The sequence below is a fragment of the Ornithodoros turicata genome, chromosome 6 (assembly GCF_037126465.1).
Source record: "Ornithodoros turicata isolate Travis chromosome 6, ASM3712646v1, whole genome shotgun sequence".
NCBI lineage: Eukaryota > Metazoa > Arthropoda > Arachnida > Ixodida > Argasidae > Ornithodoros > Ornithodoros turicata.
In genome coordinates, this window is record NC_088206.1 from 59,308,407 (window position 1) to 59,333,086 (window position 24,680).

The 24,680-nt window shown below is 47.3% G+C and overlaps 1 protein-coding gene across 3 annotated transcripts in view; it reads right to left on the reverse strand.

The window, feature by feature from the left end:
- Positions 1-703: 703 nt before the first annotated feature.
- The window catches only part of LOC135396829 (homeobox protein prospero-like), a 101,824-nt gene continuing 77,847 nt past the window's right edge, over positions 704-24,680 (reverse strand). For all 3 annotated transcript variants that reach the window (XM_064628029.1, XM_064628030.1, XM_064628031.1), the window contains 4 exons: positions 19,567-21,451; positions 17,690-18,004; positions 4,280-4,424; positions 704-4,192 (listed from right to left, as the gene is read on the reverse strand). In XM_064628029.1, coding sequence (XP_064484099.1) covers positions 4,013-4,192; positions 4,280-4,424; positions 17,690-18,004; positions 19,567-21,344 — 2,418 coding nt within the window. In that variant the 5' untranslated portion in view covers positions 21,345-21,451 and the 3' untranslated portion in view covers positions 704-4,012. The remainder of the gene's footprint in view (positions 4,193-4,279; positions 4,425-17,689; positions 18,005-19,566; positions 21,452-24,680) is intronic.

Genomic DNA, 24,680 nt, shown 5'->3' on the forward strand with positions numbered 1-24,680 from the left:
AGCGAGCCCGATCATGCTGTTAATGCGTGTTAGAAGAAGATCACACACGTGCAAGTTAGTGTTTTGCATTCAAACGTGTTAGTGAAGTTAATCGCGTTGCTTGCAAATGAACTGTTGGTGACTTCAGGTCGCCTCGCCGTCATGTTGAAGAGCGGTAGGCTTCCATGTCACCGTTTGCGGATCTACGCATGCTTATCAGAACGTGCGATGAGATATAAGAAGGTTATAAAAGTGATATATTACTCACTCCTTCTTCGCTCTTTGGTATTTTTATAGTCGACCTACGATAACATTGTAGGTGTGAAGAGATATCGAGTGAGCGAGATTGCGTAATGCTAAAGTACCGAAGATTTTACAAAATGAAGTCAGTTTCAAAGATATATATGTACTCCTGCTTCGGGAATTAACGGGAATGACTGCGGGGATCACTCCTGTGAGTATACCTTCCCGATTTTCGATAAACCCACGTCCGGGTATGGGTATACCACCAAATCGTCTCACTTGGCCATCTCTTCATACCTATATATGCACGTTAAAACAGTGTGACGGTGTAGAAGATTGTGATAAGTTAGATAGAAACTTACCTTCTCGTGATTTGTTCTTCTTTCTTTTTTTCTGCGAGCGTATTAAGACGCACCATAAATTCGTTTTGATCACGTGACAGCAACGCAAGACGAGAGAAACCGTGAAACATGCCTTTGTAGGAAATGGACTTTTATTTTGTAACTGAGAACCAACTATGCACTACACCCAAAACTTTGCATGGATTTCCTCACTCCTCTGGGGGGAAGGTTGAGAGATTCTCCTCACATGAGAGTCCACAAATAAATACGACTGTTAACAGTGACTTCCCAAACAGCCGTGGAGAGGGGGAAAATGAATTATTTCGCGCAGCAAACGCTCCTCAACAGAGAATGCCAGACTTTACAAGGTGCTCGAGAAAGACGCAAGAAAAAAAAAGTCTACTTCCATATATATATTTATATATATATAATATATATATATATATTAATTATGGTAGAATAATGTGAACAATGATCTGATCTATACAGGAGACGATATGATTACAAAAAAAAAAAACTGCAATATGGTTCATAGGCTTTATACAAATCACATGGTCGCGTGGAAACCATCAGAAAGAACATTACACGCCCTAGTGATGGTTCTTAGCCGCCACGTTGAATATGGTCTTGACTTAGTCGCTGCCGTTTCGGCAAGCGTAGACCCGTGAGCTAACAATGTCGATATGCCAAAGGAAAAAATCACATGGTCAGCGTGTAAAGTGTGCCCACAACTTGTATACAGTGATAACAGACATCGTAAGATACAAGCAATAAATTATAAGCGCGTCAATCCACGAAGGTGACAATCGAAGCACTTCACAGTACAGGTATACCCTCAAAGAGCACAGTCAACCCTTTTTTTTTTCTTTTCCTTTTTCGCAGCTGAAACCGTCAAAAAAAGAAAGAAAAAAACAAAGTCCTGACACTCCTCCAGCGAATGGTATACCGATGTAACCGGGAGATTATGTTTGATCTATAACGCCGAGTCTTTTATCGTCGCTTTGTGTTCCTCGTGTGGAATGTGTTGGTTATCAATTTATAGCGAGATATGTACATTTGATGCGCCACGCACGCGCGCCCTCTCAGTGGGGCTGGCAGGGACTAGATGCCCGCTGACTTTACACGTCAGCGATTTGTGGCTGGCAACACGGGGCTCGAGAGAGAGGGACAGACAGTTGTGAGAACGGCAGGATATGTTCACAAGATATGGTGGGCGAGACTATACGCTCTGTGTCCTACCTGCTTATCGGTGATACGGGACAAAGTGGTAGTTTATGCTATGGAACAATGAACGCGGGGATGTCGACACGTCCTATAAGACAGATACCGGGGGAGAGAGAGGGCAGTGGAAGAGACATAGAGAGAAAGGCACTTGAAAGTTTTCTGCAGACAGCTTGGTGATGAAGTCGGCAGCAAGAAAAATCGGAATGAGATTCGGATGTTCAAGCAATCATCGATAAAAACAGATCAGAATAAAGTTGTCCCGTAGAAGAATGATCTCTTTAAAGCTTTTGTTGTGTCTTTTTTTTTTTTCACATTACTGCATCAATCGTTTCTTGTAACAGTTTCCCGATATTTCAGATAGGGCAAAACACGGGAAAATACCATTCGCCATTTCTTTGGCGCGCTCGCATCATTTTCTGCGCCACGATGGAACAATAATTGGAAAGTCTGGGCCACGTGACCAGCTACAGCCTCGGGCCTGTTTGTTCCACTGTCCCTTCACATTATATCCACACACACGCGCGCACACTGTGAAATCACGTAACAGTCTTGGTGTAGTGGCCAGAAAAGAAACAAAAAAAAAAAACATGAAAGGAAGTCCAGCTGGTACGTAGATATGCTTGTTGTCTTGGTGGTCCGTCATGCACAGAGCAGTCTCCTCACGTGATCTCTTTCTCAATCGGTTTGATTATTTAGTGTCCTTAGGACAGAAGGAAGCTGACATCTCTCCCTTTTTGAATCACACACATACACACACACACACGGGGAGTTGAAGAATCCGCTGAGTTCGAACACAGGTCGCCATCCCTCACAGCACCACCACCATCACCACCATCACCACCGTTCCGCATATTCGTACGGTAATAGAAACGGAATGTTTCTTTCGGTGTTAAGCGCTTTGGCGAACGGCGCGTCAATAACAAATACAAGACGAATGGTGATAAACACGAACGCACAATAAATACAGAGCATCAAATACACAACGACAATAAAAAGAGGAACTCGAATAACATTACTGTTACATAGTTCGCGTCCCTCTGTCTGAGATTACAGAAGAAGAATGGTAGTATTTCTTTGGGAATGCTGCGTTTCTTTGTCTTTTTCTATGCCCGTCTGTCCGTAACATTTTTTTTTCTTTATATTACTGACTAGTTGCCACTCGCGAAGCTGACTTTAATGCCACGCTTTTCTCAGCTCGGTATAATATAGGATGCACGGACTTTGCCAACAAGAGCACATACTGGTAACGAGGTATATACTATACACTATTATCCGCTCGCGACATTTTGTCATAAAATTCTCGCCTCTGTTTGACTGCGTAATGTGGCAAGACAAAGGCGAGCGAAAACAGGAAACGAATATTGCCGCATGTACTTTTTTTGTTTTGTTCATCCTGACGCTACAGAACAGGAAGTATTTTTTTTTAAAACTTTTGTCGTAGGCGAAACCTTCAGAGGAAATGCACAGGTGTGACCAGAAAGGGCGGGGACAAAGACATAACAGTGTCCACGAGAGTTGTTTAGTCTTGACATCTGCGTCAGCGAGTGTGACACTGCTGTCGTCTCCGATTCCGCAGCAACGGGACACCCTTTTGAGGCACCATTTTGACATTTCCCGGCTGCGACTCGATAGCGTTCAAGAATGATACGCGAGCCTTTTAAAAGTACCTGCTCTGTTGCATACTTTAACGTTTCACGTCATGTCGGCAATAGCCCCCCCCCCCCCTTTTTCTCTAGCTTCCCATTCCTCTCTCTTATAATGTATTCTAAAATCAGAGATTACGCAGCAAACGTATAATTTAAAAAAATAAAAAGAGGTAACTTTGACTAGTTGCACGCAAAAACTTTTCTTGGAGTCGCTCCTTTTGAAACCGGACAGAATGCGTTCGCAAAACCTGCAGCGTTGCATTTACCCGGTTCGCTTTAAGGGGACGAAATAATTTCTTGACTAGGGATGAGGCACTCATCCTGTTCCAAAGCGAATTTTTCATGCTTTGTTCTCCCGTACCAAGCCCGAAGCCAAAGCGACACCGTTTTCCAAACGAACCGTGTTCTGGACGATGCGGAACGGTGGTGGAACCCCCTCAGCTGCAACGTCCGCGGGTGCCGAGCTCACAGAAGCAAGGGTGGCCCCAAGAAACAACCGTGCTGTTGCAAGAAAGCAGAAGGCACGAGTGGGGAGGCGGGGGGCCATGAGGGCTGTGGGGCTGCAGGGGGGGCCCGCCGTCACTCGAGCTGTTCTAGAAAGTTCGGAGATTTGAAGTACTCGGGCACATTGTCGTCGAGGCGGGCGATGACCTTGTAGATGGCCTTCTTCCACGACTGTTCCTGGTCCTTGCCGGCCACTATGGCACGGAAGAACTCGCGTAGGGTCTGCTCGACGACGTACCGGAAGTTTTCGGGGACCTGGAAAAACGAGGACTCTGCGGTTATAGGGACGGCTCGAGGTGCGACGGAAGTGAATTTAGTCGATGGGTTGAGTATATAGTCTACCTCAATGTGGTTGTTCCTGTTGTAGTGGAGATTGAGCACCCTGAGCAATTCCGAGTCGGCGCTCACTTTGAGGTCCTCGACGTTCTTGACCCCCTCGCTCACCGACTGACGGGCGTACTTCTCCATTTGGATGTAGTAGAACTCCCTGCAGAGATAGTGGAACAGGAACACGTGTAACAAACCATACGGAGCGCAATCACACAAATAATTCATCCAACGTCGACCGGGACATGTCCCGTATGTTCTCAAAAACTGCAGGATTTCTTGCGTAAAGCACGTGTTGTTAATGTCTCCCCCAATTTGCTCCTTTTTTTTTTTTTTTTTTGTCTCAGAGTGTGGAGGACATGAATGCACCGTATTGGTGAACAACATACATCAAATAAGGTCTCGGAAATTGAGTAACTGTAATCCATACGCACGATCACTATGTTTTGCTTAAAAAACAAATGTGGATGACGTCCGCCTCCAATGACGTCGCCTTGTAATCTTCCTACACAGGGGTAAAAAAAAAGTGCCTCATCTTCGCGGCTTAACGCATCCTTAATGACGCAGCAAAAAGTAGAAAAGTCGCATTAATTATAAAGCCGCACCTATTTAATGGAAACAAACAAAACCGCACACAGATAGAGGCGCTGTAATCCAAGGCAGGTAACATTAGAGGGAAGACGGGGCTTTTGAACAAGCCAAGGAACATGGGTTCTTTTTTATTTCTCCTCGGACTCTTATCTCACTAAGTAACGGGCCGAAATAAAAACCTGAGCTTGTCTTGTCCATTAGCAGAAGCGGAGATGGGGCTGTTAAGTGGCAGCAAAGCTCTCGCGTCTCTTGAGGTAAGGGTCGGCTTAAAAAGATAGAGGGAGCGAGAAGAAGAAGAAAAAATTAAATAAATAAATTGGCGGTCGTTATTTAATTTGCGGGAAACGAGCCTTCTTAAATATCGACGGTTATTAAGCGCAGCAACCTTGAGGTCAGAATGCGAAGGAGTTTTCCCTGCGTGTGTGTATATGTGCATGGGGCTCTGGGTGGCATTTATACGAGGCTCTACTACGCAAGTTAGAATGAGGTTAAAGGGGCACCAAAGTGCAAATACTTCCACTCCTCCTCAAGAAGTGCGACAATGCGGAGAGGACTACGATTGGTCTCCTACCAGACGATCTCTCGCCACGATTGGACAAATCGTTTGAGGAGACCAATCGGAGGCCTCTCTGCATTGTTCGCCTTCTTGCGATGGAAAGGGAGAGCGTAAATTGCGTTTCTTTTTCTGTCGATCATAAATCACGAACCCCGCGACGAATGAATCTCGTTCCTTTTGTATTGATATCAAGGTAACGGCATCCTTTATTCGACAAGGGGGAATTTTTCCACTTTAATGTCTCTTTAAATAGCGTGAAGGCCATTGGAAACGTATGTGCGCTAGCACACTCTCCGCGTGATGTTCCGTTTTCCACGCACCGTGCACTCAAAGGAGAGAGAGAAAATTGGGGAGCAATTACAGCTTCTACTCCCGTAGATATTGCAATTACTCCTCATTTTAGTCCCCTGATCCCGAACTTTGCCTACATCACGGCACTGCTCGTAGTCCATGAAGTCCGCATAAGCTTCCGTGCGATTTTTACTGCCGAAGGAGACTAATTGCTGTAGCAATGCATCTAGCCCCCCCCCCCCCCCCCCCCCCGGGCTAAAGTTACTCCTTTTCATTCTCTATCGTGATAGTGAGTGCCGCTTGAATATTGGATGCGCATCAACTCATTAACTTTCACAGGCTCCCAAAAGGAGTTCAAAATTCCTCGCATGCAATCCGTAATGTTTATTAAATTACTCCTTAACAAGACGTTCTACAACATAGCAACACTCTAAGGGGGGGGGGGAATAGTTTTAGTTCTTTTGGGAACCAGATGCTTTGATACAGCCCCTTTCGAGAGTGAGGCTATTAGGACTTTGGGACTAATTACAAGGAGCTATTAGCAGTGCTGAGAAGTAAATTGTAAGTCAGGGGTCTAGAATGGAAAGTAACTGCATCTACACTCTAAGAAAAAAAGGAGTAAAACGTGGAGTAATTGCAGCTTCTACTCTCCTAGTCTGCAATTACTCCCCATTTTAGTCCCCTAACCCGACATTTAGTCCCGACATTTAGTCCCTAGGACTGCAAATTGTCACTGACCTTCGCGAATGGTCTCCTGAATGTAACAGTCTACGTAAATATGTGCCCTCGGTCAATTTGAAGGGCATAAGGCTATATAACTCAGCCAACATAGCAATTTTCCGGCCACACAGAGTAAGAAACAGTTAGCGCATCTTTCTTCGCAAACTGTGCCCTATGTATGGCGCAAGATTTAATATCACTCGATATATCACGGTTGACGGATTGCTTCAAAGTATTTTCATGCATGCACACGAATTATATGCTTGAGACTCTTACAACAGCGCGTGAAATGCAGTCTCCACTCTGTGACATTCATTTACTTCCGTGCATTTACTCCCGCAAGGGATTATTTTTTGTGGCAATGCATTTAGTCCCCAAAAGGAGTAAAAGTACTCCTTTTTTCTCTTAGAGTGTAGGAGACTATAGGAGCTACAGCTACTCCCCAATTTGTACCTTTTCTTGCTTGGAGTGTACCCCGGTATACACCTTTACATTCCTTCCATGCAATGTAAGGGTTTGCGAAGTCACATCCACAGTCTTATACCTCCCGCGACAAAAGAAATAAAAAAAAATCTAACCCCGAGTTTTATCGCCTCCTCGCAGATTCGCACATCCGCCAGTCAAATGCGAGAAGCAGGGTCCCGTCTTGCCCTTATCTCTAATTAAGGCGAGCGCTTTTATTGTTTTATTAATCATTAAAGGCGGACAGGAGCATTTTTACGAGAGCCGTTAAGAAGAAGGACGATATGCAGAATCATTTATGCGTCTCAACACTTCCCGCTTATATTCCGACGGAAGAAGAAGAAGAAGCGGAAAAAAAAAAGGAGGGGGTGGGGGGGCTCGTAAGAAAGGGAAACGTAATACAAATTTACAGCCAGTCCCGTGTCGCGGTGTTTGCGCAATAAAGAAGGGAAATCCTCGGCGTAGAAAGAACGTCGTCTTTTAATGCGTACATTCTTCTTCCGGAAGGGACCCAAGCTCGAATTGAAATCAGTGGCTTACGCGCGGCAAAAGCACACACTGCTCGTAATCTATACGGCTGCGGCTTCAGACTGATTTCCAGCCATTTAAAGATAAGTTTTTCTTCTCGTGGAGGTATATATATATATATTTTTTTTTGTTCCACGTTTGTCTTCTTGTGCGGTACCTGGACGACCGCGTTTTTGCGACTTTCGACTGGGAAATGTCTTTCGTATGCCTTCACATCGTCCGGGAAGGTGTGTTTTTGTAGAACACCCGCTTCCGTGAATAATATTGGTGATAATAGCGAGTTTTAGTAGATAGGAAAGTGTCCAGGTTCACGATAGCCGTTCCGGAAACACGATAAGCTCATCACCTTACCCCTTTTGACGTGCCAGACATCACGCTGCTGCTTCGTGTTTGACAGCTTAACCTTTACTGTATCGTTGTGACACACTCTTAAAAAAAGGGGTGTGTATTAACTCCTTTTTGGGAGTAACCCTTGCCACATATATCACTCCCTTTTTGAGTGTACAGTTACTCTCAAAAGGAGTCTCCTCACTCCCTTCAGGGAGTGAGAAGACCCCTTAACTCCCTACTAGAAGGTAACTGTACACTCCAAAGGGAGTGATATGTGTGGCAAGGGTTACTCCCAAAAAAGGAATTAAAATACACTCTTTTTTAAGAGTGTAGAATATCACCAATCTACTAAACTCCTACATTACAGACTCTACTATTACAGGCTCAACGCTCGAAGGAGAGCCAAGCAACGAGAGTTACCCCTGGGTCGTACTACTTTAAAATAATTGCACGTGAAAGCTTTCCAACTGACAGATTTCACAACAAACGGTGTGCTTCATGCACTCTATATAGTGAACCATACTATTCGGAATTCCATCGATAAACATACAATCGGTATTGCTCCATACAGTCGAAGATTGCTCCTCAACCTGGACTTCAGGGACACACCGGAGCTGTAATGTAGCACTCGAGGAAAGCGCGAAGCATCGGCGCCGTTTCGAGTCCAAGTCATTTTTGAAGCCTGTCAAGTCGAGTCATTTTTGAAGCCCAAAAAACAGGTCCCGATGAGCGGCTCGAGGAGAGGGCCGAGACGAGGAACGTTTCAGAATACTGTCCTTACGCTCCTCGTGTATGCGTTCCCTTTATCCCTAAGGTACACAGCTGAAGATAAACATCGAACCCAGTACAAGTATAGGACGCTAGAATATTCGTGCAACAAAGACAACTCGGCGCATCCCCCACAGAATGAACTCCCCCCCCCCCCCCCCATCAAACTTAGCAGTCTACCAAAACGGATAACAATCTTGGATATGTAGGGAGTAGAGGCAACTTTCCCGACGTCATCGTCTCTGCTGCTGAACGTTTTGTTGGTCTGTGTTAACATCTGGTAATGCTGGCGGAAAAATGCTGTCCCGGTCTAACTTTATTAGCGGAGACGCCCCGGGCATTTGCATGCACCGCCTCGCTATGCAGATTTTTGTGGGACAAGGAATAATTAGCGGCGGTCACTTCTCTAGTTCACTGACTGTGAGGGAAACTGTACGGATGTTGACGTGAGGGGAAGGGACCGTTCGTTTTATGCAAAGAAGGTATGTGCTGCCCGGGCAGGACGTATTTTCTGCCGCGAGAAGTTATTGTAAGAAAGAAAGGTGGCGGCGTTTAGTGAGCGAGTAGTTGATGGCGATGTCCATAGTGATGGCGCTTTATTTTGGCAGCGCCGCCGCGGTGGCAATTACCCTTGTGTGATTGGACGCGAATTATTGGACAGGACGAAAATTAGTTTCCAAAACGGGAAAAGTTTCGAGGTGTATAATGTATAGATGATGGTTCACGCCAAGTTATGCAAAAGACGCGTAAAGTAATCTGAGGCTGTCGTTTATGCACCACTTTCGTATCATCAACAAGCCTACTAGATATACAAGGTTGTCGTGTCATGCCAAATAAATCAGCCCCATAAGTTCTTTTTCAACTTCAAGAAAATGTGTGGGAAAGGCAATATAGTTGCCTGTAATTGAAAATGCGTGGTGCAAGTCTACACTCTTTGTATAAAGTTGTGTTCAAGTGTACAATTTGCGTTATGCAAACATTTGTAAATATCCTTGTTTCCTCCTATGTGTATATACATTTGATGGATTGTGAAGGTCATTGATAGCTTTTTGCCCCGCCTCCTCCACTTTGTGGAAATAAATAAATAAACAAAATAAAAATTGTCCAGGTATTCCAAACAACCAGGGGCGCCGCTAGGCAATATTTCAGGGAGGGGCAAGATCTCGAACCCGGGCGCCACTACACAGCCCCACATTATTGAGGACAGGTCGTGTCCTGCTGGCGACAGAACGAAAAAGAAAGTACAAGAAGAACGGCGAGAACTTTCAGAGATGTGCAGTCTTCACCACGCCGTCAGGGCTCTGGCAAAGTCACACACACAAAAAAGATGTGAACCAGGGGGGGGGGGGGCAAATGCCCCCTTTGCCCCCCTCAACGGCGCCCATGCCAACAACGGGCTGCAGTCCTACGTATGTCTGACGTACGTACTGATATTTGATATTCCAAGGGCGACGGGCTGGATCCGTAATATACGCTCGCAGACCCAAATCAGGAAAACGTGGTGTCCGCCTGGATGTCTGACCGACATCCGCAGCCATGATGACTAGCAGCTAACTAGCAGCCATATGATGAGTGGATGGTGAAGAAATGGATGGAAAAGGCTGCGTGTACTTTCTACAGCTACAAAAGATCAGTTACAACCGTGCCGATAATCACCACTGTGGAAGCCGTCTCTACAGTCACCGCACAGACACAACTGCAATCACCATTACCAGTTAGCACGTACTACGCCGCCATATTTAAAACGCGTTGATCGAGGAGTAGAACCCTAGAACTGCACATTTTCCGCCGTGATGGGAGAGGGATATTTAGAGAAGTCTAGAGACTTCCGTTGTTTGCGCACTTCCCTTTCTGACGAGTTTATTTAGCAGAAAACGGACGCAGAAACAAAGACGCCGTTCCTCCGCTTATCGCCAGCCCCCGAGAAAATTTTCCCGCGTGCGTTGTTGTAGCAAAATGCGCGCGTGACTTCGAAGGCGCGCCGCCCGCCCGCCAGAGACTCTTCCCTATCTTTGTGCTGTCGCCGAGACAGAAAGAAGGACTTTGAAAAATGGATGGTATAGTTGGCGAGGAAGCGAAGGGGATAGCGGGGGGGGGGGGGGGGGGGTGGCAACTAAAAACGTGTTCTTATCGCTCCACTGTTCGTTAGATCAGGGAATGGTTGAGAAATATTTATGTGTTGTTGACTTATGCTTCTGGTGACTGGTGTGGATGTTTATTGGCTCGGTAAGGTGGGGCAAACACATAACTAAAGTTTGGGGCAGTGTAATTTGGTCCAAAGTACCTTGTGTGCAGGATGTCTTGTGTGGGTGCTGTGCGAAGAAAGGACATGTTGAACGAAGGTAAGGGACGATATGACATTCATAGTAAAGTAATCTGACCGAAGTGTAAGTAAAGTAATTGTCAATGCGGCATCCCTGCCCAAAACAAATTACGGCTGCTTCCTCTGGGTCTATATTGTGTTTAAGTCTTATGACTGCAGCAATCAAACGCAATAACAAATGCGTAGACGCCATTCCAACTTTCATATCCATTGGAACGAGGTTCAAAACGCGTCACTGAGAGCTTCCTGAATCTATATTTGTCAGCCATTAATCATTCCTTCTCCACTCACGAAAATTCGCAGCCTTCATTTAACTGTACGGCTATATATTTATGCATGTTCTCAGCGTGGGCAATGTTGACAGAGCAACGTCTCACCCACATCCACACGCATAACTGAAGATCCACCCTCCCAGCCAATGTAATAGAGTCGTACACCTGAGACACCCACCGCTAAATCCACACAACGCGGAGGCCCCCGTGTAACTGGTCCACACAAGACGAAGTAAAACTCGGGGAAGAGACGATTACACAAACAGACGACGTGCTACCAGACGACGCGCTTTTCTAAGCCCCTTTTAATTAACGGCTCCGTGCTCACACCGCGGGGTGTAATCCTCGTTCAAAACGATCAAGCTCCGACTGTAATCCGGCAATTTCCCTGCATTCCAGAGTTGAAACTCAAAACGATCGAGCCAAGCCAAGCGAAGACGATTCTGCATAGCAGACGACATGCCGAGCAGACGACACAGAGGCGGTCAGCGGAAGGCTAATTTCTATTAATGATGCGTGCGTGTTTGTCTGTCGGGGTGTCTACTTGTTTAGAACCTCCCTGCTTCGTCGGTTTCTAATTTCCCCGTTGTAGACCAAAGTATATTTTTCTGCGTGCAGAATTACTGGTTCGAATACAGCTGTCAACCGAAAGTCGTATCTGGATAAGTAATGGATATAGCATTATCGGAATGGCCAACAGTGAGAACGGCTGAGTTAATACAAAAGTGAAGCCCGACGCAGTTAACTATAACAGAGCGAGTTTCATGTTGTTTACGATGAAGGAGATGAGAAAAGATTGATGCGCGCCACCTAACGACTGACTCTAATGTCGTCGACGCCGCTATGGAGCTCTTATCCACCAACTGATTCCGATATAACTTGCATTAACTTCGATGTGGGTATTTTTATCCAACACTTTAACATGTTTATCGTTTTTGAACACGTCGAAGTAGCGCATGCATATGGGGAAATTCCTCGGAAAGTATGTACATGTTCTTGGAACCCGGGTTCTCATTTGATTGGTGACAACCGAGCCTGGAGGCACCAATCCTTTCCCTCAATTAGCATAAAAGTGTAATTAACGGTATCTCAGGGGCAGAGGAGGATTGGGAAAGAGAGCAACAGATGCCTTTACCAAATGAGTTTTGCCAGTTCCTTATACAGCGGTCTTCCCTAATAATTATGATTGGGGGGTTTATCTCTGCTTAGGAAAGGAAGGGAGTGCCCGGGTAATTAGTAAGACATTTTGATGTTGGCCTCGCCGCAAACAAAACCGTGTTTACGGCATTCCTTCGCTGATAAGAGCAGGGGGCGCCACTCTGCGGACGTAGAAAGCGCGCGGGAAAACAAAAGGAGAAAAGGGAAGCCCGTTAATCAAAGCTCATTAAGGAAAAGCCAGGATTCGTACATCGCGAATTTTTCGACGAGCTTTTCTGGCGAATCTGGGTAAGGCTGAGCCGTTAAGGGGGAGTTGGAGAGGATTTGGAGTGTCTTGAAAACTTCCAACACGTTGTATAGTACCACACAGAAGAGAGCGGGACAATTTATCTGCGCCGGTTGTTCCGGAGGGCAAGCGAAGAGATACACGCTAGAAACGGAAATTCACCGCATGCAGCATATCGCACCGAATGACGACAGTTATCGCTTCTGATTTAAGGGGACAACGATATTCTCAATGACGACTTTTTTCGAGCGTGTCATGCGGTGAAGTTCCGTTTTTAGAGTGCAGGAGAAAACCGAAAGGGTCCCGGATACCGAGAGTTCTTCGCCCATTTCATGCTTATCTGTGAACATTCTGATTCAAGCTGTCTGTAGTTGAAATCGGTTACAATGACTTGCAGGTCTCAAAGCTGTGCTCAGAGCAGGGCTCAGAGGGTATGCAAAGCCCACGATAGGCATGTCGACAACGAACGAGGAAGTAGCAAAGCCAGCCTACGGCTTTTCAACGCACTTTCTCCCCTCGAGTAACAAAAGAGGATCCAGTTCGCGCAGCGAGAGGCGACTCAACCCTCAAAAGACATGAAAACGCATGAAAACGAAGGGAAATACACATAATATAAAGGAACGAGTAAGGGGAAGAGTCTGTCTGTTATGGCTGCAGCGAGCGCATATACTCCCAGCTGTCAGCGGTCGATCGACTTTGAGACGAAAGCGAAAAAATTTTCGCCGAAGTGCTCCACGCTTTCCAGGTGATCAAACAGAGCTCTTGCTGCAGCGGTCCTGCTGCACACACCACTAAACCAATACATTACGACGGTGGAAGTTCAAGAACCTCGCCAACACATTGCTACACCAGTGCATTTTATTCTTCTAAAGAAGCGTTTGGAAGAAGCTCGCATTCATTTGCCGACCACGAATATTAAATCATACTCTTTTCAAACAGTACTTCACCACATAACATGGTGGCGGCCAACTGTTATCACACCCGATTCAATTAGGCGTGGAATATGCGCAGGGTTTACATCTTTTTGTGACAATTAACATAACTCCATAAGTGTCACAAGAAGGCGCACCGTTTCCAACGAATCAGCGGAGAGAATGATGTCATTCGGGACGGTGATTGGCTAGGAGCGTGCTATGATGGCGATTTTTCTGTGTTCTCGTCCAAGCTGTTATTAATTGGAAAATTAATATTAAAATTAATGGAAGTCTTAAGACCGTACCAGTATATAAGTTCTAAATGTAATCGTTTGCTGTGTTTTTTGTTTGTTTCTTTGGAGACAATCCCACAGATCTATATCAGTAAAGCTAGTATTTTCGTGTAAATTCACCTTGCTTGTAACTCTTATAGTCTGTTCTTGCTTTTTTTAAAAGGGTCAACATATATGCCTTTGTTACATAAGGTGGCGCCGAAATTGCACCGCAGAGTATTGCACAACTCATAGTGGAAGCCTTTACATTCAAAGCCACGGGCCCGTCACCATTCCCGTCCCCGAAGCAATTTACAATTCCCACATTACACTAAGACTCAAAGAAGAAACATACCCCGCCACCAGACGTACTCGGACATGTATCAATCACCAGGGGGCGTCACGGTTACGAAAAAAACAAAAAACAAATCGCATTTGTTAATAGTCTTTAGTTCCTCTCGCCCAGCCCACGTTTTCATCTGGCAAACGATCATCCTCCCCTGAAATATCAGCATCAACAAACGCCTTGTTGTGTTTCTTTTCTTCATGACCCCTTTGTTGTTGCCAGACGAAAAAGACGCGGTCATTAAGCAGACGACACAAATAAACAGCATCGCGCAATCTCCCCGGTTTTTAAGGGTACCCTAACTCCCGGAGCGATAATTAACCGAGTTAGCTTCCACATTTTTGTTTGAATTTTGTGCCCTGCGCATCTTGGTCCCTCCTTAATGAAGGAACTCAATAAACAAGATGGCTGGTCATAAACAGAAACAGATTATTGTTGCGTTATCGTCTGCTTCTTTTTTTTCGCTTGTTAATCGTCGTCTGTTATCTCGTTAGTGAGTGATCCTTGCTGGGATGCGTCCGATCGCGTGTGTTGGCAGGGGAAAAAAACGCACAAGCAAACAAATAAGGAAGTTTCTTTTCTGTACACAATAAGCAGGATTATGTTTGCTGTGTGTCCCGGATACGCTCATGTCCAATGACGCATGCCGGGGAGATTCTTTAGCAGAAGGAACTCAAGCTGCAGCCTCTTCATTTCAATATGGTTCGGTGGCCGCGTACACTCTCGAAGCACAGTTTCACCGCATAGCACGCTCCTATAGCCCCGAATGGCAATAATCATCCCGAATGGCACTTTTGCAATGGCACTCCCATTTTGGTTGAAAACTGCGAGGCATACGCCTTTTTGTGACACGTATGCAGTTTTGTTAATCGTCACAAAAAGGCGCAAACCCCACGCTTTCCCCAAATAAGGAATTATTGAGTTTTGTGGCGAAGTGCACTCAAGACCGATATGTGGTACGCGGGAATGCTCAAAAGTATTTTCGCGGCGAAACGTCTTCTCCGGGTACTGCGCCAGAGACAGAAATCACAGTGCCGCTGTTCGAAAATTCCCCCTTTCTCACACTGCTCTGGATATTCGATAAGGAACGACCTCTTCCGATATATATATGCTTGTGTATACGTATACCGAGAAACGCGAGACTTCTGAACCTGCTTATATCCTAATCATTTTAAAAGGGGGAAGTTTCCTGGGTTATTGAGTTGCTTCCCCCGCTATATGGGCTTCTCCGAGATGAGCTTGCAGATGCAATTAATCTGCGGGCCAGACACCAGATCACCTTATACTCTGCTAAACAACCTATGAACTACTTTGGGCTTTGCAGCCATGGGCGTGTATGCGTAATATGAGCTTCGAAGATCTATCCGAAGATGCATGGATATACGACACTACCTTCTCTGCCTCCGGGACATGAATATTCTTATGGAAACTGAAAGACGGGATTTCTCCGCTGGCAAATAATCATGAAATGACGGTAACCTCTGTTATTTACTTCCAGTTACACAAACTCGTTTGAAACAGGTTATACCTATCGAACTCCGTTCTATCGACGAATTAAAACGTACTTTCTAGTGCGGAAAATCACCGGAAAAGCATTATAATCGTAACATGAAAAGCGGCTATGAACCATCAAAAGACCATCGACCTTGCCCTGAGGAAGGCAGGAAGAAGCCCAGAGAGCAAATTCCGAAACGTATACTCCTTAGTTCAACTACTCCCACAATAAAGCTACTCCTCGGTAAAGGAGTAAACGCACAACCATTGCATACATCGCAATCTTAATGAAACGTAAATACGTTAATTCCGAAAGTGCATCGACCATCGTCTACTTGAACGGAGTGTCTGCGAGCAACTGAAATAACAGACCAAGCTGTGACATCACCGGCTCACGTGCATTCTAGGTCGTCGACGTCCGGGAAAAAAAGGAAAACGTCGAGTTGTCATGGCGACGTGAAACCAACGCGCCCGACCCTTGGTGCTCACGGGGGCGTGAAATGGGCGACACGTCACTCTTTCTCTCTTATTTAGTCCTAACCTCGTGGGTCAATATGCTTAAGTGCCATACGTGACCCTGGGAGCAGCGACTGAGTAACACACCTTCGGGCTCCCTCAGGTACAGAGTCGTGTAAATCCTCACTCCACGATGTATACGCGTTTTATATTGATTGCGTGTCGCGATTAGATCTCCATACTCGTCACCAAAAGCGCACGTGCTCGATTTGAAAACAGACTGTGCTAACGCTAGATGAATGGGGGAATATGATAGCGTTGACGCGCTCTGGTGGCGGTTTTGGCGTTATGCAAGGTTCAGAAATGCGAGGAACAAATTAACGCAGCTATATCGAGATGCACACGAATCGAAAAGTTGTACATAAAGATTGTTTACTTTCACATAAAAGTGATGATGGTGATGTGATGAAGAAAAATAAAAAAAAAAGAAAAAGAAATGGTGATGCGAGTCGCGACGAAGTCGAACTGGCTGCCCCAGGACGCTGCTAACATACACAAAATACAAACAGATAAACGATGATGGAGTTCAACATGTAGTTCAAAGAAGTTTCAACCAAGTGAGTGTAAAATGTCGGAATCGCTGGGGGCACACACAGAGCACACTCGGCAAGTCATAGAATGTCCATACAAGAGAGAACTGATGTTCTGACGCTGGAACACATAGAAGGGACAAATACATACAAGGCCTCAAGCCCGGCTGTACTTAGAAAATTTTCAAGTGCCCTCAGCGCCTTGTCGGACGACTGAGGACATAACAGTTTCGCGACATAACGTATAAGTCATTTGGAATATCCGGCCTCCTGGGTTACTACACCTAAACCTAACATAATCGAAACCCTGACCCCGATCTTACTCCCCCTTTCCGACGTGTCACTTAACAAGTCACCGGCTTGCTTGAAAATGATTTACGCCAGTTGAGGACCGCTATGTGTTCCACGCATAGAGCTTTACAAAGCAGGCAGCCAAGCAGTAAGGGTCACTGATAAGGCCGAAAAACAGACAGGCCATACATTTAGGTGCTAGCCCTTTCTTCTCGAGGCTTGCCGGGGTTCAAGACGCGTAGACGTCGGGTTTTATCGGTGAAATGTTGGGAGAAAACAATGGCTGAGCGGACGGCGGACCGTGAGATATTTCCGAATGGACGGGGAGGCCTTAAAAGGACTCCGCACGGAGGTTAATTGTGCTTGACCAGTGGTGTTCAAGTCTCTCAGAGCCGCTTACACCGTCCGACTTGTCAAGGAGAAATTGCTGGATGTTTAGCTTGGATTTGCAGGAGAAGCTGATATCGCATGGTTTTGGAGGTGAACATTGTTTAAGGCTGATCGTTAGATGTTACAGAGGGAGACACTTAGAGATGTATTTTGAGCAGGCGTAAAGTTTTCATGGTTCCCTCGCAGCAAAGTGCCAGAGACAAGCTTGTCTGCTCTTCGCAGTCGTGATGAATACCTTATTGGTGTGACAGACGGTAAAAAGCTCCAGAACGCAGATATGACCAACCTTAGCCGTACATACTGTTCTAACACAACGCGGCGGACTTAGGCACAAACAATAGTGGACGACGTGCCTTGCCAGAATGATACGCACAAAAGTGTACTCACCGAAAGTTGGAGAACCATTTGACGAGCTGTGCCGTGTTGTTCTTGTTGAAATTAATGTCCGGGAAGTACATCTTGAGGATGGCGGAGCTGGGGTAGCGCACGTAGAAGAACATGAGCTTGGCCTTGCGCAGGTGCATGGGCGTGAGTGTGCTCGTGTAGCCGCCGGGCCCCAAGCTGCCAGACATGGAGGATCCCTTGTAGCCTCCGCCGGGGGAGTCTGAACCCGTGCTCTGGCTTGAGCTGTCGCGGGCTAGGGGCCCCGGCGGCGTGCCGCGAGCGCTGCCTCCACCTCCGGCGCCGCCTCCATTGATGTACCTGGTACCGCAACAGTACAAGGAACAACATGTAACCAGGACAAGTCTACTTTACATGGCTTTTCCGGTTTGCAAACACACCAGCAACCGGCACACCAGAAAAGCTATTGAACGAGTCCATCTCGGTGCGGGACATAGAAACATTTTGCAACCGTATGGTTGGTTTGGTTTGGTTTTAAGAAAAAAATGGAGAGTTTGGCTTCACTAATGTGAGGCCCGCAACTCCACATCACTTGCACCAGTTACTTTGGTGGTGGTGGTGTAAGTTGATCCGTATAGTTGATCGACGTCTCGCACTCCTTCACATGGATAGATGCGTACTACATATTTCTCGCTTTGCAAAGTGTGGCAGCTTGCGTTACCTGTATTACCTTAAGTACGTATGTTATAGGTTGTTTTAGGATGCATTTCTCATTGTTTTTGTAGACATTGTAATTGGCTGCCAAATTTCTTTTCACGCCACAAGTCGTTTAGCTGGTCCATATAGACGACGGTGGAAAGCACCCCGCGGTGGCAAGTGACGCTGCATTAATGTCGTCAATCTCTATTCAGTTTCCGTATAAGGAAAATTATTTTGCACAAATAACGACTGCCATTCAAGAGTCTATCGTTAGCATTATTTCCTTCAATAAGAAGTTTTATAAAAACGTAGAAGTTTCACGATAACGTTTCCGAAAACATGATAAGTCAATCGTTTGATTCCTTTGGAGGGGCAGACGTTACTTGCTGATTGACTGACAACGATACGGAGTCGGAATCGGAGGTCCCTTACGATTCTTTAAAACTCCCTAATGTAAGATAACGCAAACCGAACCTTAAGAAGACATCACTGCGATGCTGTCTTCTGGAAAGAATAATGTGTTGAGGCGGAATTCCAGGTACAAGCGACCTAATATCTCAGTACATACATACATACATGTTGAAGGAACAACTGTGCGATGTGGCTTGGCACGCTTTCAACACGTATGCATCCAAACCCTAAACGTTACCCGAGGCCCAATAGGCTGAACGTTGTTCGGGATCTTAGTATGCTGTTTCGATACCGTAATTTTCTGGCACATGCTTTCCGTTCGAATGTGAGACGTCTCCACCATATAGGTTATCACATGTTAAACACACGAAAATCTCGATTTCCTTCACAGGAATATACAGACTTCACTTCTATTTGTCTAGCACTACCCGCGCTTCAGCATCGGGTTTGAAGAACACATACTCATGCATACATATGTAGAGTACATATGTAGGATGATACGTTAGGGCAGAATAACTCCGTAAGCGGCACATGTGACATCGAGACATATTTCTGTATTTCTGAGAAAGCTCCCATTTGACTACCAAAAACATGACGACGGAAGTATTTCGCAAACTTCGCAATCAGGAGGTCATCATTTATTACCCTACCTCTGTATACATTCCTGGTTAATGATGAATCGCGAGGAAGCAAGCGCTTCAGCACACAATGGCAGATTAGCAATACCCGGTACGTCGACAACGCAATATGTTTTTGTCTCTCGGTATCAACGTGCACGTGTAATAATAGGAGTGACACCGTTGGTAACTTACTTGAGGAATGAGATCATAGCCATGCCCGAGTCGTAACCCTGGCTATCACCATTGTCCGAGTCATTCTCCTGCTGGTGCCTCGCCGATGGCGGCGGTGGTGGTGGCGGCGGAGGCGGATGCAATGCAGGGTAATGCAGGGAGTCCGGAGAGTGTGTCAACATGAGCGGCAACGGGGGTGGGTGATGTCCACCTGGATGGTGTGCACCCGGATGGCCGTCCTCGTCGTACAACCGCGGGTGGTCCACATGAAACGAGAACACATCCGCATGGTGATGCAGACTCGGGTTCGGGATGGCAACCGTCGTGGGCAGAGACACAGGGACAAGCGGTGGAGGCGGGAACCCGGGCGTCTCGCCGCACTTAGGGCTGTCGCGCGGGGTCAACCGCGTGTCCGTGACCTTGTGCCTCTTTTTCTTTGCGGGAACCACCAAAGACATAGCCTCTGTCTGCTCTGGAAGGTCGCCGTTACCGAAACTGGCCGCTTTGTAAGGAGAGCCACCGGGAAAAAGAGTTCGAGATGCTTCACACGGGGAACTCCGCAAGGAAGCCGCATTCAAGGGCGGTTGAGGAGGCTGCACGTGACCATTGAGACGCCCACGGTCGATCACTTTCGCAGCGTTCATGCTGCGGGGAGATTTACTGTCCAACATTTGGGTGAGCAGGCTCTGGTCCTTAGTGGTGGTAGCAGGGGAACGGGCCTCGGATCGTCGGTCGGTGAACCGCGACACAATTCCGTCTATCACTCGCGGAAGTATCTGTGTCATCTCGTTCTTGAGGGCCGATACGAGCCGGTCCACGTCCATCGCGGGTTGTGGTCGCACAATACAAGTCTGTCGCGCTTCGGGATGAGGTCTTTTGACATCGCGGTCATCGCGTGTGTCGGATAATATCGGTGGAGGGGTCACATCCCTCGTTGGAGGTTTCACATCACGTAAAGGAGACGATCTCGGTGCATCCGCTGACACGTCGTCGGCCGCAGAGTCCTCGGAGACGAGGTCCTCCTCGTCGCTGCGCATTTCATCGTAACGACGTTGCATCGTGGCGACTTGAGTCTGCAGTCGGAGGAGGTCTCTTCTGAAGGCTTCTCGATCTAAGCGTCTTTGCTTGGCGTTAGGTTCCTCATCGAAAGAATCATCCAGACCATCCTCTTCCTCATCACCACTCGCTGCCCTGTTGGCTTGTTGTGGCTGGTAGAGTTTCCGTTTCTTGCATCCATTCACCGGTGTGGATAGGGCATCAGACCCTCCATTCCCATTGGGACCGGGCCGGGGAGGGCCAAGCAGCATGTTGGAGACTATGTTCTCGACGCGTGCTTTCTTGGCGTCAACGGCACCAGTTGAAGATCCTCCGGACGTCCGGACAGAGTTTCCCGTCTCGTCTTCGTCGTCAGACGCTCGCGCAGTAACGCAGTCCATGGACGACGCCGCGTCAGCTGAGGGCGCCTCGTCTTCAACGTCTTCCTCCTCCTCGTCTTCTTCTTCGTCGTCTTCCCTTCTCGACTGCAGGATGTCGCGTAAGAGATGCGGGGTAGCGTCACCGTTAGCAGGACGCACCTCTGCCTCCTCGGCAGCAGCGGCTTCGAGGAGGTCGTCCAACCCCTTAGGGCTACTCATGAATCCATTGCGCAATGCCGGGGGCGATCGGAGGAACGGCGACGCCACAAGACTGTTGTTACCGGAGCGCGGTTCGCCGGCGTCTACGCGTTGTCGCGCGCGCTTCGCCTTGGCCCTGAGGAAAGTGCGATCGGGGCCTTCTGCAGAGTCTTCCTCCGATGACATCACGGCAAGACGCAGGCTTGCGATTGGCTGCAGACGGTGGGGGAGGAGGGCAACCACTTCCGCTGCCTCAGGAGCACATCTCACACAGGCGTCACACTTGGCCGAGCCTGTAGGGGAGAACACACGGTGGGTGAGGAGGTACACTAGGCAGGTGGTACGTGCGGACGTACTACGCCAGCCAAGGAGCGACCCACAAAGCCTGTTAATGACGCGCCAGATGGGACGGCTACCACAGTTACTACTACACTGCTACCATGCTACGGGGAGAAGGACTCCGCGTCGCGTGCCACCGTTCGTTTTCAGGAGGGGGGGCTTCGCTTGATAGACCACTTTCACTTTTACCGCTACGCGCGCGTGCGGGAAGACACCTTTCACGTTCCTTGCGAATGTGGTTTACTGATGGACGCGTCGAGTTAAAGTCAAGGAAAGCTACAATCGCACCGATTTGGGGGCCTTTCGCGTAACGTTGCAGGGTCATCGCACTCCGGTCTGGGGCGGTGGAACGGCTATGCTAACGCGTGTCTTGTGTCTGCAAGACCGTTCCGTTACTTTGTGCTAATCGTTCTGCCGGCTTCATGTGATAAAGTGAATTGAGATGACTCGGGTATTGAGCTTGACGCCGAAATTCCATCTGTTTTGCAGCGCAATCTGTATGTGCTATGTAATAAAAGTACAGGAGATTTCTACAGACCGTGAAATGTTCATAATTTGGGTCCAGGAACATGTGCACAGCGCCGATATGCAGTAATATACTAAGAATAAACGCGACTAGGTGCAGGCTTCCAGAAGTATACAACCACTGTCATGCAACACTATAGGAAGATAAAACAAATCTACCTCAACCGCGTCACATAACATGCATCAACGTAGCGACCAGATTCGTCCAAGATGGTCCACTCACAAGACACAGTCACTATACCAGAACAGTTCTGAGAACAGCACATCTTTCATTGGAGCTCTCCACATGCAGCGCTTGATGACGCTCGCCATAGCCTCCGGATCCAATAAGAAGAAGGGCGTTCATGTTTCCTCATTAGGAGTCGTTCGCAGTTACATTTTTTCCTGCGTGTCGCTACACAGTTGGCTGGGGGGAGCGCAAGGCTGATCACAAGGACAGGCGAACACGGATTGCGCATTAAGCGCACCCGTCTCTGACAGCAAGAAGGCTACACAAGTGGAAGGACGCCTTCTGAAGATGTTTCTGCGTATAAAGTGGCGGGTGGGAGGCATAACAAAATGTACGAGATATTTGATACGAAAGGAAACGAGAAAGAAAAGTTTAAAACCGGCCGAAAGACGAGGGGGGCTTTTAGTATCTGTGGGAGTGGGCAGTACGGTGAAGGAGAGAGAGAAGCCGAGAAGTCAAGACATGAATGCATTTTCTTATGAATGTCGTCATGCATTTAGCCAGAGTGACAGCAACGGATGCGACACATATCCACTCTACCCCGTGACGTGCTATATCATGTTGGAAGTGGTGTACTTGACGCCGTCAGGATGCATGCATGCCGCTTGCATCGGAACAGCAGCGAAACAGCTTGTTGTGAACCTGTAAGTTCTGTCGATATGAGGCGGTTCGCGAAATATTGTTTGACTCTGACATGGCCTGCCCTCTGTCTCATTTATGCTTTGGAAACTCACGTGCATAGAAGGTACATTGCGTGCATTCACTGACTTTTGAAATCCCCTATACTATAGCCTACTGTACGTCTTTCTAAGACTATTCCCTACTATCAGTCTTCACTACACTAGCCAACATCAGCGATATCCTCGAAGAACTAAATTCGGACTCTATACCGATCGCGATCTTCTCCTTGTAAAATGCCCCGTGTCGCAGCTGTATCTCTGTATCAAACAGCCGCCACGGAAAAGAAAAAAAAAGGAATGAGGAAAAGAAAAAGAAAAATCGCCTTGCATTCTCATGTTTACCGCCGGGTGCGAAAGAAAAAGGCGTCTGCGAACGTCTTCGACACTTGGTCGTTCCCGTCCTCTCAAGACGCAGAACAGCTGAAAATCGACAATCGACAATGTTCGAGGCAAGATTATTTCCTCGGCAGGAGAATTGAACCGCGGGTCCATACCATTCAACGGAGTCCGGAACCAGATGCGAGAAAGTAAAAAGGCAAAGACTTGTCGGTGCCAGTGAACCCCAGCGTCTTCAAGTGGACACAAACCAGACTTCTGGTTTTCCACCCCGAAGACAGGGGGAGGGAGGACACAATGATATGCAGACGGAAGGCAAATACAGAAAAAGGTAGGAATAAAAATGGCGAAAAGGACGGTTGGGTAAACCGCTGTCTGCTTTAGATCCCCCCCTTGTTCGCCTTGTGGGGATGGCAAATGTGCATTTCCTTCCCCTTCGTAGTACGCCGTAGTACGGTCCCCTGCTATTGTTGGACGGGCTGCGTTCGACGTCGTATCGCTTAGTTGGACATTTGCTAGTTGTGCGACGAGTTTTGCGTGGAGGAGAGGGGCAAAGGCAGAAACGGAGACGGTCTAAAATGCCTTTCCGAAATGTCGAGAGTCGAGTAACGGTTCCGAACGGTTTTGTCTGCCGGTGGATGCTGTTATACCGGTTCCTGCACTTTTCGTGTCGGACGTTGATGATGCTGTGTGTAGGATTGTTATGGAGGTCATTATCAATGTCAAAATGGCTTCACTATATAAATGTGAGGGACACGGGTCGCTTCAGTGGACAGCTTGAGGAGTTACGTAATCCGGTAATGGGTTGGGACTCCTAGGTTTCGCGCTGATGAATTATCTCTCTGTCCTTTTCTTCTTTTTCATTTTTCCACCCAGGGAAACAACAACCACAAGCATATGATGACGAATTGACGATGCTATAAGGCGTTGGAAGCAGCGGATGTCTCTCGCGTTGTTAGCGTAGCTTATAAATTCCATGCAAACCAAGCGAATCGTCGTCGGACATTTTCCTGCTAACTTGACAAACAACAAGCAAAGTACATATACATACAGAGAGGAAGCCACCGCCTGCTTAGTCCGTGACAAGACACAGACATCCTGCGGCGACCTTGCATAACAAGGACGCTGCTGGTCCCACGGGATCACACCCCGTGCGCCGCCCACGCCTGTGTTTGTTCCAGTTCCTCCGGAACCTCCGATATGGTATGGAGAAATCGAAAAGGGACGCCGAGGGGAACAATAAGGAGTCCACCACCTTCCGCCGTCAATTAAGCGTCCACGGCCATAGCGGGTGCACGTGCAGCGTGACGGCGTTCCGGGGTGGCTTGCCCGGATCGGAAGTTGATATCCGGCTACTTGCGAGAGCATTTCCCGGCTTTTGTGGTTGCTGCGGTTCTGCTCTTTGGGTTTCCG